The 12,464-nt window shown below is 36.3% G+C and overlaps 1 protein-coding gene across 1 annotated transcript in view; it reads left to right on the forward strand.

Moving 5' to 3' along the window:
* The window catches only part of AQR (aquarius intron-binding spliceosomal factor), a 47,039-nt gene that overhangs the window by 6,342 nt on the left and 28,233 nt on the right, over positions 1 to 12,464 (forward strand). The window contains exons 7-17 of the mRNA XM_036383966.2: positions 738 to 806; positions 1,286 to 1,386; positions 2,040 to 2,116; positions 3,328 to 3,392; positions 5,264 to 5,380; positions 6,841 to 6,954; positions 7,723 to 7,826; positions 8,334 to 8,436; positions 9,454 to 9,574; positions 11,332 to 11,473; positions 12,179 to 12,357. Of these exons, the coding sequence (XP_036239859.1) occupies positions 738 to 806; positions 1,286 to 1,386; positions 2,040 to 2,116; positions 3,328 to 3,392; positions 5,264 to 5,380; positions 6,841 to 6,954; positions 7,723 to 7,826; positions 8,334 to 8,436; positions 9,454 to 9,574; positions 11,332 to 11,473; positions 12,179 to 12,357 (1,192 nt within the window). The remainder of the gene's footprint in view (positions 1 to 737; positions 807 to 1,285; positions 1,387 to 2,039; positions 2,117 to 3,327; positions 3,393 to 5,263; positions 5,381 to 6,840; positions 6,955 to 7,722; positions 7,827 to 8,333; positions 8,437 to 9,453; positions 9,575 to 11,331; positions 11,474 to 12,178; positions 12,358 to 12,464) is intronic.

Genomic DNA, 12,464 nt, shown 5'->3' on the forward strand with positions numbered 1-12,464 from the left:
TGACTACAGAATCCTTCTTGTAGAGCATATTTCTAATAAAACATGATAGGGAAACTGTTGAAAATGTGCCTGTGAAAGCACACTGTTATTAGAAGCTACCCTTCTTTGTGAAAGGCAGAATGGAATAGTACAGTAGTGTTTTTAGTGAAGAGCACTGAAGTTTGAAGTTTCAGAGCGGTGAGAATGGAGTATTTGTCCATGAAGACATATTTAAGATGTTAATTGAAATTTTTCAGTAGCTCAGGAAAGAAGGAAAACTTTGTGGATCTAGTTCGTAGGCATAGTCGGAGAGAGCACATTTGAACTGACATGGAGAAAATGGTTTGTTTCAGCCACTGGGAAGAGTGTAGAAGTGAGAGAAACTTGATAAATTAAGGGCTCCAGGAGACAAAGAACAGCTTAAAAACAAGTAGAGAAAGCACGGTGGGTGAGTTCAGGAATAAGAAATGATGGAAGAGGGAACATCAGTTCTCAGCAGCTTTTGTCCTAAAAGTACTTGCATGGATGGGGCCCATGGTGAAGTGTTAAGAACTGACAGACTCCATGAAAAGAACCTAAAATACAGAGGTGTCTCTGGGTAGGGTTATAGTGCAGGTTCCTGTTAGGAAGTTGTCAAATCTGATAAAACAATATAAATAGTTTTGTCAGATCTGTACATAAATGTATTTTGTAAGACGGGCATATCAGAAAACATAAGAATGTTCTAAAATTTTTTATCGTCTGTAACTTTCTAACAGGAAGTGGATTTGATCAGAGGACAGGTGCAGCAGCTGATTTCCTTACCCATGTGGATGGCTCTACAACCTGTAAGCATAACACTGTTAACTGGCAGAGCAGTTTTCTAGGCAGTGTCCAAATCCTGTACAGTAAATTCTCATGGAATACTGTTGAAGAACTCTAATATTTACAGCGTTGCTATGGAATTACATTTTTGTCTGCTTTGCTAAATATTTTTTTTTTTTTGTTACAAATTTCCATGTAATAATGTTTTTTATGTAATTTTTCAGAAAACTGAGCTTTGTTGTTTATAGCTTCTTCAAGCTATAATTTGTAGACAAGGCCATGAGGTCGCAGGGAGGCAATGGAGCTGACATCTAGTCATGGCTGGACTCTAGCATTATTTCATTTTTGTTTCACAGTGATAATTAGTGAGAGTAGCCAGAGACAGTTCTTTATTTCAGTTTGTTACATATTTTTTCCTTTTTTTTAATAAAAAGACTGGACTGTATTTTTATCTCATGAAAACAAGATTCCTTGGTGACTGAATATCACTTTACCATTACAGAATCGATTGGAGCAAGAGTTGAAAAAGACACCAAAACTAAGAAAATTCTGGAATCTAATTAAGAAAAATGATGCAAAAATGGATGAAGAGTCAAGAATGCAGTATGTACAGAAGCCTTTTTTCCTTAATGCAGTCATTGTGTTTCAGCTAAAATAAATTGTTTCAATGAAAAAGGTGGTTTTTGAAAACCTGTGGCCAGTGAGGATTCATCATACGTGGTCTCCTGGAAGCTGTTCTGTTTTTCAGTAGTCTTTATGCAAAATACTGTTATAGAACTTCGTATTTTATTTGGTCAGTGAATTTGTGATTTCAAATCTTAAAACTAAAGGATGAAAGCACAAAAGAATATTTGTATAGCTACTCACTTTTTTTTCACGACCTTTAGCAAGTGTTCACTCTTAGGTATGTAGCTTATGCAAGTATTTCAATAATGTGTGTCTATCTCACCAAAATTAAATGTTCCAATGCCTTTGTGCTGCAGTGTGCTAAGGTGTAGGAGGGGACTGACTTCTCCTTGACACAGTAAGAAGCATAGGTGGTTAACCAGTTTCTCTGCCAAAAATGTCGGCTGCTAATCTGTCTTCTTGAGTGCAGAGACAAAAGTTATCATCTAAACAGTTTAGGTGTGTTTCAAAGCAACCTATTATCAGTATAATAATTTTGAAGCAGCCAACTTTGTATTTGTGAAAGCTACAATATACTTCTAGTCTGCATTTAAGGAGTATTAATTCTTTTGTCATATGTCCAATTTTAGAGCATATCGAGAGAGAAGATTTCTTTCACAGCTCATTCAGAAATTCATTTCTGTTCTAAAGTCAATACCTGTCTCAGGTAACTGTGTTTCTTATGTTACTTTGTTATCTGGTAATCTGTTTGAAAATCTTTTTGTGTTGCTGAAGCAACTAGTCCTTAGGATGTCAGCCTGAGGTTGGGGACCCTATTCAGGTGAGGCTGGTAGTGAACACTATGCCTGTCTGCATGGATTTCATATCAAAATGAATATTCAAATCTGTATATACTTTAAAAATTAAACAGTAAAAAGCTACTTTAAACTTCCTTCTATTCAGTATGTACTTAGTAAAAACAATATTTCTGGGAACTGATATTCTTTACTGTGTGCTTAGAGCCTTAAAGCATTTCATACTTACTTAAGTACCTTATTAAATAGATGGTATAAATGGATATCATAAGGCTCTGTCTGTTCATACTGTTGATTTACAGTAAGAACAAAAGCCTAAGTGAAGTGAAATTCTGTAAGATTTGACTGCTCTTGAGTCATTGTGACAAGCAAAATTATCTCCTTGCCTGATTTAGAAAGGAAAAGTGTTTGTGGAGGAAGGTGTTAGCCTTTTAACAGAAAAGGGTTATTATGCTCTAAGCACAGCACAATTTGGGTGAAATCAGTTCCCAGAGTTTTCCTTTTTCTGTTAAACTCGTAGCAAACTTCAGTGCTTACCTGAGCTGTAAATTTTCTAATGTGGCTTCCTCAGAAAGGATACTTATCCCTTCTGTTTTCCTAATTATGCTATACCTGTTTTAGATTGACTTCAACATTTCTTTGGAGGCTGTAAGAGTTGGAAAGTCATTAAGGGAGATGTGGTGTGTTTTGACATGATTCTAAAGGCTTCTTAGTGGTCACCTATGAGTACCTTTGAATATGGTCAAGGCCTTTTGCACACATCTTGTTTGCAACTTTTAAAAATGTATTTTTGAGTACTTGGCATTAAAAGTTCTTAACAAACATAATGGGGAAGTGATACCTTGTGGAAGTGAGCGATTTTGCTTGTTATATTCAAGGTTTTTCAAAGCAGATAAAAACACTCCTGAAATTCTGGTTCTATTACTCTTTAATTGTTAACCAGAAGAATTTTTAATATAAGAAAGGATTGTTTTAAAAATAGAATAATATTTAATTAGCTTTTAACAAGATTAAAATTAATACTTTTATATTTGTAGCATTTATCTAGTTTTTAAGGAATTGTTCAAGTGTAAGTATATTGTGATGTGGATCAATTTAAACTTTTTAAAATTTTTTTGTCTAGGTCCTATTTCTATGGACAAAGTTCATTATTGTGAGAGGTTTATTGAACTCATGCTAGACCTTGAGGTAAGTTTTTAAATGGATTCAGCCAGTTTCTGGGTGTATTTTTCTAGGGTTAAAGTGCATAACGTAATTATTACAACCTTATTCCAAATAGGAGGTGATTATGTCACAGCTGTGCATATGGTTGTTTAAAAGTGATTTTCCGTCTGTAAATAAGAGGTTGTAGCATTGCATGCATGCTGGGAACTGACCAGCAATGTTGATAAGCCAGCAGACAAAACTAGGATCCTAAAGTGCTTAATGAAGAGGATTTAATTGGAATAGAGGTAATAATACTGGCCATTTCTGAAAATGTGTAATGCTTTAATCTGGTAGGAATAATTCAGAATTATTCTTCCCAGTGCATAACAGGTCACTTAAAGTTTCTTTTGTGTTGTTGGATTAAATCCCAGAAAGCAGCAGTAGTCTGAAATGCAAACTATTCCTGTTTGGCTAGACTTCATTATTTAGAAGTACCAGGTCTGGGGATCTGCAGTTTATTAGAGACATAAGGCGTGGAGCAAGGTTTTGTGAAGTTTTTCAGCAGATACCGAGGAAGTGAGACAGTTTTAAGCACCACAGTACCAGTATTAAAAGGCATTCATTTGCAATTTTTTGCATGAGTAATTATTTTAGAGTAACTTCAGATTTAGAAGGCATTGTGAAATAAAACAAGTGTTTTCTGAAACAGTATCACAGGGAACTTTAAAATGCTTTTGTGGTGAATTTCTGCAGGCTCACTCTGTTAAATCACTGAAGTAGTCTGTGCTTGTAGTTGCAATAGATTGAATAATTTAAATTAGAGCTTGCTGTATGTAATATACTCTGGTAAGAGAAAACATGTTGGAAGGTGAACTAAAGTCTGTCTGACTTAAAATGCTTAGAAGCATTTTTAAGATTGGTTCCCTCTAGATATTATAGAAAGATTAGAATTCAGTCAGATTTATAAAGCCTGTTCAAGTTACTGTAACAAGCAAACAAGAAATTAGCTGTAAATTCCAGTCTTATTGCCTTTGTAGCATGTACTGAGTTAATGGGCTCTTTTTACTTGGCTTTTTTCAGAATATTATTGTTTCATATTACAGTGTATATGCTGCATATCAAAACTGGTGATTTGATAATTTGAAAGTAATAATTCAGTGGAGAGTTCTTATGGTTTTATGAGGTTGCTTTCATAATTATTGTATAGGGCAACCAACATTTTCTAGTACAGATTCTTTTCTTCATCTCAGTTCTAAACATCATGCTGATGGCTTTTTGGCTTTCTAAATTCAGTCTGTAGAGAACAGCTAATTTTTCACTTAAATTGTTGTGGTCTTCTACCGTATGCTGTTCAACATTTGCTACATATAGCAGCTTAATCTATTTACATTGAGAAGAAAAGATCTCTATTTGTGTTGTTATTAAAGATTTGAAAAATACTTGAGTATTTTGCAAAGAAGAGAAGATACCCTATCATATTTAGAAGAAGCAGTTGGCAATTTTAAGGACCTCAAGCTTAAAATTCATTAAATTAGTGTAGAAAACAGACATTTAAAACAATGCTGAAGCAGTTTGACTTATCATTTGTAGCACACATTCATTCTGTAGACATTTAGTAGTAGAATAATTGCTTTATTTAATTTACTTTTTGACTGGCAGGATGAATGCTCACTCATGGCAAGTTCATGCCATGCTCCCCGTTACATAAAGGACTGTTCATAGCAGCTTACTGCATCAACCCAGTGTCTTGGCATACATAACTGCTGCTTTAATACCTTTGTGAGAGTATTAGATATGCAAATAACTGCAGCAATCTATCTTAATATGCCTTCTTGCAATGGAAAATCCTGAGAAGCCAGGACTTCCTACTTTTTCAGGAGTCGGTTGTATTAACATGATATTATTTACCGTAGGCTTTGCTTCCCACACGGCGCTGGTTTAATACAGTGTTGGATGACTCCCATCTTGTTGTTCACTGTTACCTGTCTAGTCTTGCTAAAAGAGAAAAAGAGGGTCATCTCTTCTGCCAGGTGAGATACAAAATTCTTGAAAAGAACTTTTTCATTCCCTTTGTTTCTGAATGCTGCAGTTGGTTTCTTTTTATTAAAAATAGGCTTTTGTTTGATGCAAACTACATCTTTATTTAAATCTTTCACACAGTATTTTTTCTTACCTGTACCTATGTGTGTAACTACTTACATAGCATTTCATGGAATCACAGGATGGCTTGGGTTGGACCAGACCTTCAAGGTCATCCACTTCCAATGCCCCTGCCATGGACAGGGACACCTTCCACTAGATCAGGTTACTCAGAGTCCCATCAAACCTGGTCATGAACACCTCCAGGCATGGGGCATCTGTGGGTGCCCAGTTCCAGTGCTTCACCATCCTCACAGTGAAAAGTTTTATCCTACTGTCCAATCTAAACCCGCCCTCCTTCAGTATAGGGCCATTCCCTCTTGTCCTATGACTACATGTTCTGTGAAAAGTCCTTCTCCATCCTTCTTGTAGCTCCCTTTAGATACTGTAAAGGAAGCTATAGGGTCTCCCTGTAGCCTTCTCCAGGCTGAACAGTCTCGACTCTCAGCCTGTTGTTACAAAAGAGGTGCTTCAGCCCTATAGTAAACTCCTCTGGACATTTTCCAACAAGGTTTTTTAGTGTTGGAGACCCCAGAGCTGGACACAGTACTGCAGGTGGGGTCTCACAAGAGCAAAGTAATATTTCTGCTTCTGATTTTGAGTTCTTAAAATTACAAGCTAGAAAGCAGTGCAGCTTCTGGCATGCTTTACCACACACATAGCAGAAGTTGTCTCCACTGCATTCTTCTCTTGTTCATTTTGACTTCACACTGTTTTGCAGTGCAGCTGTTTTTCACTTCTGTCCTTCAGTTTACTCACTCATAGCTAGTAAATTGTTTTTTATATGGCAGGATCTGAAGGTCTGTCCCCTTTCCTGCATCTCAGCTGCCTTTCCTGCTGCTTGCTGTCCCCCATCTCTGCCACTTGTTCATTTTCTCTGAGGGTCACAGTATTGATGGTACACAAAGGCAGCAGCACATCTGAATAATTTTCTTCCTCCAAATTGAATAGTCCTATTGAAAGGTCAGATGAACTTCAGAGCTGCCATCAGAGAGGGCAGAAAGGCACAAGGCCTCTCCCTTTTGGTAGCAGGAAGCTGTAAGTTGGGTTCAGTGACAGCCTCTGGCTAGATCACCTTCCTGTGATGAATTTCAATTTCAAGCCCTAGTATATCAAGAAACCGTATTGCTTGTGGACTATACTGAAATTTTGATGGCTTGCAGATGAGATACCTAACAAAAACTATTTTGTGCATCAGCCAAGTATAAAATTCAGATACTACTCCCAATTCGTCTAGAACTTTGAGGAGTTCTTGTTTGTGCATTTGTCCTCTTAAACTGTCGTTTTGTTTGTAGTGTTCATGGGGTGTCTCTTATTGTTAATCCGCTAATTTATATTGTTGATGTCTCAGCTTTTAGATATGCTCAAATTCTACACTGGCTTTGAAATCAATGATCAGACTGGAAATGCTTTGACAGAGAATGAGATGACTACAATTCACTATGACAGAATTACTTCTCTGCAGGTAACTAGAGGATAAAGTACTTATGGGAGACAGAGGATTTGGTTTTGGTGTTGTAGTCTAATTTGCATTTGGAATAGGCAGGAGGTTATTTCCCAAATCAAACCCTTTATTTTCCCTCTTGAGTTACAGGAATAACTTTAGCTTGGCTGTCTGTAGCAATTGAAGATGTGTAATGCTTCAGCATGGTGGATGAGACTATGACTAATTAATATGCTCTAGCAGAACATCAGCATTTTTGACCTTGTGTTACCAAAATGAGCTGTTCCTGTTAAGTCTGTTAAGAAGGGAAAGCAGAATGCTGTAGGACCCTGTGGTGATGCAATAGGTGGCAGCATTTCCTCAAGATCAGTGTGCACATATGCCTACAGTGGTCCCTTGTACAAATTCACTCTCACTTTTTAGAATTGTTTGCATCAATTTTAACAGAACAATTCAAGGAAGCATGGTTAAGTTAAACTTGTTCCTGGCTTTTCTTAGTTGCTTGCAAAGCTGTGTATCTGCTTCCATATGTTTTATTTTAATGACAACATATGGTGGTAGAAGGGTGAAATAAGGAAGATACTGTGTCAGAAGTAGAGGAGTAACAAATAGATGGTGTTAAGAAAAACGGAGATTCAATCTGGCTTGTATTTCTATCCTGGTGGGGTCCATAGAGTGGTTTATGTTATGAACCAGAAGAAACTGTGCTTTTTTCTAAGTATTTAAACTGTTATTAAATCATTTCATTAATATGCTTATATCCACTTTGCATGCATGAATCTTTTGCAGAGAGCAGCATTTGCACATTTCCCAGAATTATACGACTTTGCACTCTCAAATGTAGCTGCAGTAGATACTCGTGATGCACTGGTGAAGTTATTTGGACCTCTTAGGTAAGTTAGCAAATTGAAATTGAAGTTCTTGGTTCTCTGTATGATTAAATTTAACAAATTTCCAGCCTTTTTTTCTTCTGACTTCTCATGTGCATAGCCAGTAGTTAACATCTAACTTGTTTAGTTTATTTTTTTCACTCTGTTCTGTAGAAGAACTACAACAGAAATCATGAAAGCATGCCACTGTATTAACTGTACTGTATTGTAAATGCTGTGAGTAAAAGGATAGCAGTATGTATTTTGACAAAGGCAGTGTATGCTTTGTTGCTTGCTTCTGTGTCAGGTCTTGAAATAATACAAAAATATCGACCCCTTGCCATGTTTATTGTAGATGAGGGGTTCAGCTTACACCTTATACACAAAATTCACTTAAAAGCCTGATCCGTAATTGCTTAGCTGTGGTCGAATCAGACGGCTGGAGTTTTCTTTAAGGAAAAGGCAGCTGCAGTAGGTGCGGTCTCTGGTTTCAGTGTGACAGAGGCTTCTTGTTTTCCTTTCGCCGTGCAGCTCCAACGTTCTCCACCAGGTGGCGTCGTACCTGTGCCTGCTGCCGCCGCTGGCCGAGGGGGAGGACACGAGCCACGAGAAGGAGTTCCTGCTGGAATTGCTGGTGAAAACATGAATAATGCTCCTTGCACTTCTTCTGTTGAAAACTCAAGGCATAGCTGCGTCCAGCAGCTACACTGCAGTAAAGCAGTCGTTTAGAATGTTTTCTGAGCCACCTGTGAGCCACAGCAGTGTTGTTGCAGTAATTGGAATGTTAAGATGGGGTTTAAAACCATATAAATTAAGTATTCGAAAATGCCTATTCATAAATATAGTTTCCATGAGAAACTGTATTTATATGTTTTTTTAGGTCAATAAGCAGAGCCTTGGAAACAGTTTTGAGTTCTTCTGAAAAAGTTTTTGTCCCATTTAAAAACAAAAAGATCTGATAAAGTAGATCTAGATATTCAGTATCTATTTGGGCCCCAAACCAATTTGAAATATTGTTTGATGCACATCATGGTTTTTTGGATATTCAAGGTATAGCAATACCTTGTAGGCTTCTAATTTGATATCAGAATACAGTAGCTGTTTATTTGAAATCTCATTCATGAGTTTGTTTTGTGGTTGATTTTTTTAAAAATAGTTTATGTGGTTTTCTAAGGTATTGAAGGTAGTGATATGCCTATGGCTGCCATGGAAAGATATTTATTCAGATAACATATTTTAGTATTGGATAGATTTTTTTTTTTGTGTCCCAAAGAGGAAACAAAGTCTAACTGTTACTGAATGAGTAGTATTAGTTAGGTACTGACCATATTTTTAATGGAAAGTAAAAAAAGTTTTATTTTAAGTTGATTCTCTGCTGAGCCTTGACTGAGTATTTTCAATTCTGTTGTGCCATTTTTGGTCTGCTGAATACCCAAAGGATTGTTTGATTCTTGTACTATGACCAGTAGTTGGACTATGTCTTTGTTCATCTTCTGATGTCACTGTTTGCATTTAGTTATATTAAAATATTTAATTAGAAAAATATTGATGGAGAAAACTCAAATGACCACCTTATGAATTATTATCTGTTTCAAAAATATCTTTATTCTTCCTCTTTGACTCAGAGATTTGAAATGCTTCCTTTCTTTAGGTTTCCCGTCATGAACGACGAATATCTCAAATTCAACAGCTCAACCAGATGCCTCTCTATCCCACAGAGAAGATTATTTGGGATGAAAATATTGTGCCAACTGAATATTACTCTGGAGAAGGTATGATTAGTAGTTCAGTAAATGCTGCAATTAAAAAAAAATTCTGATGTATTCTGTTTATTCTGTCCAAGAAACTTACACACGGTACTTTGGCATCTTCCAGTATCTTAGAGTAAGATCAGGGGGTATCATAGGTTGTTCTAACGCTCTGAACCATTCAGGTTCTTAAATGCAGGTCAGGACAGCTCTACTGTCATTCATCCTGTTCTGGGTGGTTGACTTCTGTGTGCTGTGTGGTTATGTCTGATCAGCCAAATATATTAATGGCAATATGGGTTACAGTGGGGGAGGGAAGGGGGGGCAGGAGGAGAAGGCAGGTCATCATTGTGACTTTTTAATAGTGCATTAAAGAAGTTTTGTTAATGATGAGATGTAATTTTGTCAAGTAACACTGGTTGCTAGTGGAAGCATTTCCTCCTGTGGTGAACACTTTTGGAATTATGGTATTGATGGTGCTGTTGTGAAGTATTTCTTTTGCTGTCAGGCTATTCCAAGTATTTTTTTTTTCTATTTTGCTTCTCTTGGTTTAGTTTACACTTTCTCTTTTTCATCTCCATGTATTCTCCTGTCCTGGCTTCAAACAAAACAGTGTTGGTTTTGTGGTCTTACAAGGGTTTTTTTGTGTTCTTAAAAGTAATTAAATAAATTTGGTCTAAAATTTACGTAAGAGTAATTTAACCCAAGAATGTTAGGAGTATTGTTTCTGTTTCCTTTTAGAAAATGAGGGAAGAAGAATGTCTCTTTGATGAACACTGTGCAGCCTTAAAGAGGTGTTGCTTCACACCTTGCCCTTTGTGCATATAACTAGCTTAACAGGACAGGGCTTCTTACTTGGTGTTGGGAAATGTGTTAAAGTATTTTATCACCATCAGGCTTTCCACAATATAAATTACTGTGTTCTGCTGCCTTTCTTCATTGCTGTTGTTTCTCAGTGCATGTGAAAGTCAATATGTAGTACCTATACCAGAGAAAGGTTTCAACAATGATATTGCAAGTTTTAAAAGCAAGATGATTTCACATGTCTTAAACATAGGTATCGAACCGGAATAGTAGTGCAGTAATGTTAGATGAGTAACTTAAAGGAATTAAAATTATGGAAAATTTTCATCCAAGACTATCCTAAAACAATGGAAAAAGCTTTAGAACCTGTCTAGGAGTTCTAATACTCCTTGTGTAGTAGGATCTAATCTTCCTATGTTTTTCTTTCTCATTTAAAAAACAAAGCAGTAATACAGACTTTAGAGATGCGTGTTAAAATTTGATTTTTTGACTTAAAGCTTTTTTTCTACATTAATGGTTTTTATGGCATCTAATAAACATAAGGCATGGGAATAGGGAAATTGTTGGATGGTTTTTATTATTTTATTAGCCTTTTTCATAATTTTTTAATGCTAACTTAAGTGTTGCATTTCCAAAGACCATTACTTTGTTGTGCATTTGATTTTCCTAAACTTCATTTTGATGTCTGAATACATTGATGGATTCAATATTTAAGTAGTTCACTGTATTAGTGCTAGAAGGATGAAAATACCTTCAATCTTATGCACATTCTTTTAGAGAGAACCTTAAAAATACATGCTTTTTAGAGGTGTATATTAATAAAATGGGTAATTTTTAGAATCTCCAAGGATAACAGCAATGGCAGTTGTGCAGTAAAGTGTGCATGCATGTATGAATTCATAGAAACGGTGTATTAATTAATTTTTTTTTTTGTTTGTTCCTCAAATACCTCTTTCCTTCCTCCCTTAAATCCTTAGGCTGTCTTGCGCTCCCCAAGTTGAATCTACAGTTCCTGACTCTCCATGACTACCTGCTGAGGAACTTCAATCTTTTCCGCTTGGAGTCCACCTATGAGATCAGACAGGACATTGAAGACAGTGTCAGTAGGATGAAACCATGGTAATACTTATTAACTGGTGCAAACCAGTCAGTTCCCTTCTAATCAAAGTGTGTTTAGGAATCAAACACTGATACTGTGTGTATACTAAGTACATAGTAACAAATGTGTTAAAATTATTGCATCGATACTGTGGTTTGTACTTACTCCTTCCATAAGGTGTTGCCATGCCAAGGGTTGATATTTTAGGGGTTTGTGGTTATGTATCCCTGCAGGTGTGTTAAAGGCAGCATGCTGGATGCTAACAAAAAGCCTTAGTTGTGTTAAGATGGACGAGTTAATTTTCCATGGCTGACTTGACAAAATATGCAAACATCATAAACTCCTCTGTCTGGGGGGATGTTACTGAATATTCTTGAATTTGTGGCCATCTGCCACATTTTAATCCTCTTTTGGTTTAAAGGGTTTATTTGGTGTGATATCTTTTATACTCAGTACTTGTTTTTTGTTACCTTTCCTTTATCTTCTGTGTCTGTGAGTTTTTTGAATAATGCTAGCATAACTTGCCTTTGTTTTTTGAAATATAAGTCATGTTATGCTTCGATTCTAAAATGCGGGATTGCATGAATCTAATTCAGTAGCACATAAAGTTAAGAATTCTATTTTTTTCTTAAAAGTTACTGTGGGGTTAATTTTTTCATAGTTTAAAAAAGAATTGAATCTATTATCAGCTAATGACTAAAAAACTTTTGGTGTTTATTTCTTAGGTTATCAGAATATGGAGGTGTGGTCTTTGGTGGATGGGCTAGGATGGCACAGCCTATTGTCTCTTTCACAGTGGTGGAGGTGGCCAAGCCCAACATTGGTGAAAACTGGCCCATGCGAGTGCGAGCAGACGTTACAATTAATTTGAATGTCCGAGATAACATCAAAGATGAATGGGAAGGTACTTAACATGCTTTGAAATAAAGTGCTCAGAATAGGTGCTCATCAAAATACATTTTGATGTAGTCTTATTTGTGAGAAAAGGAGGTTTTAATCCATGGTACAGAT

Source organism: Molothrus ater, chromosome 6, assembly GCF_012460135.2.
Source record: "Molothrus ater isolate BHLD 08-10-18 breed brown headed cowbird chromosome 6, BPBGC_Mater_1.1, whole genome shotgun sequence".
In the NCBI taxonomy this organism is placed as follows: Eukaryota; Metazoa; Chordata; class Aves; order Passeriformes; family Icteridae; genus Molothrus; species Molothrus ater.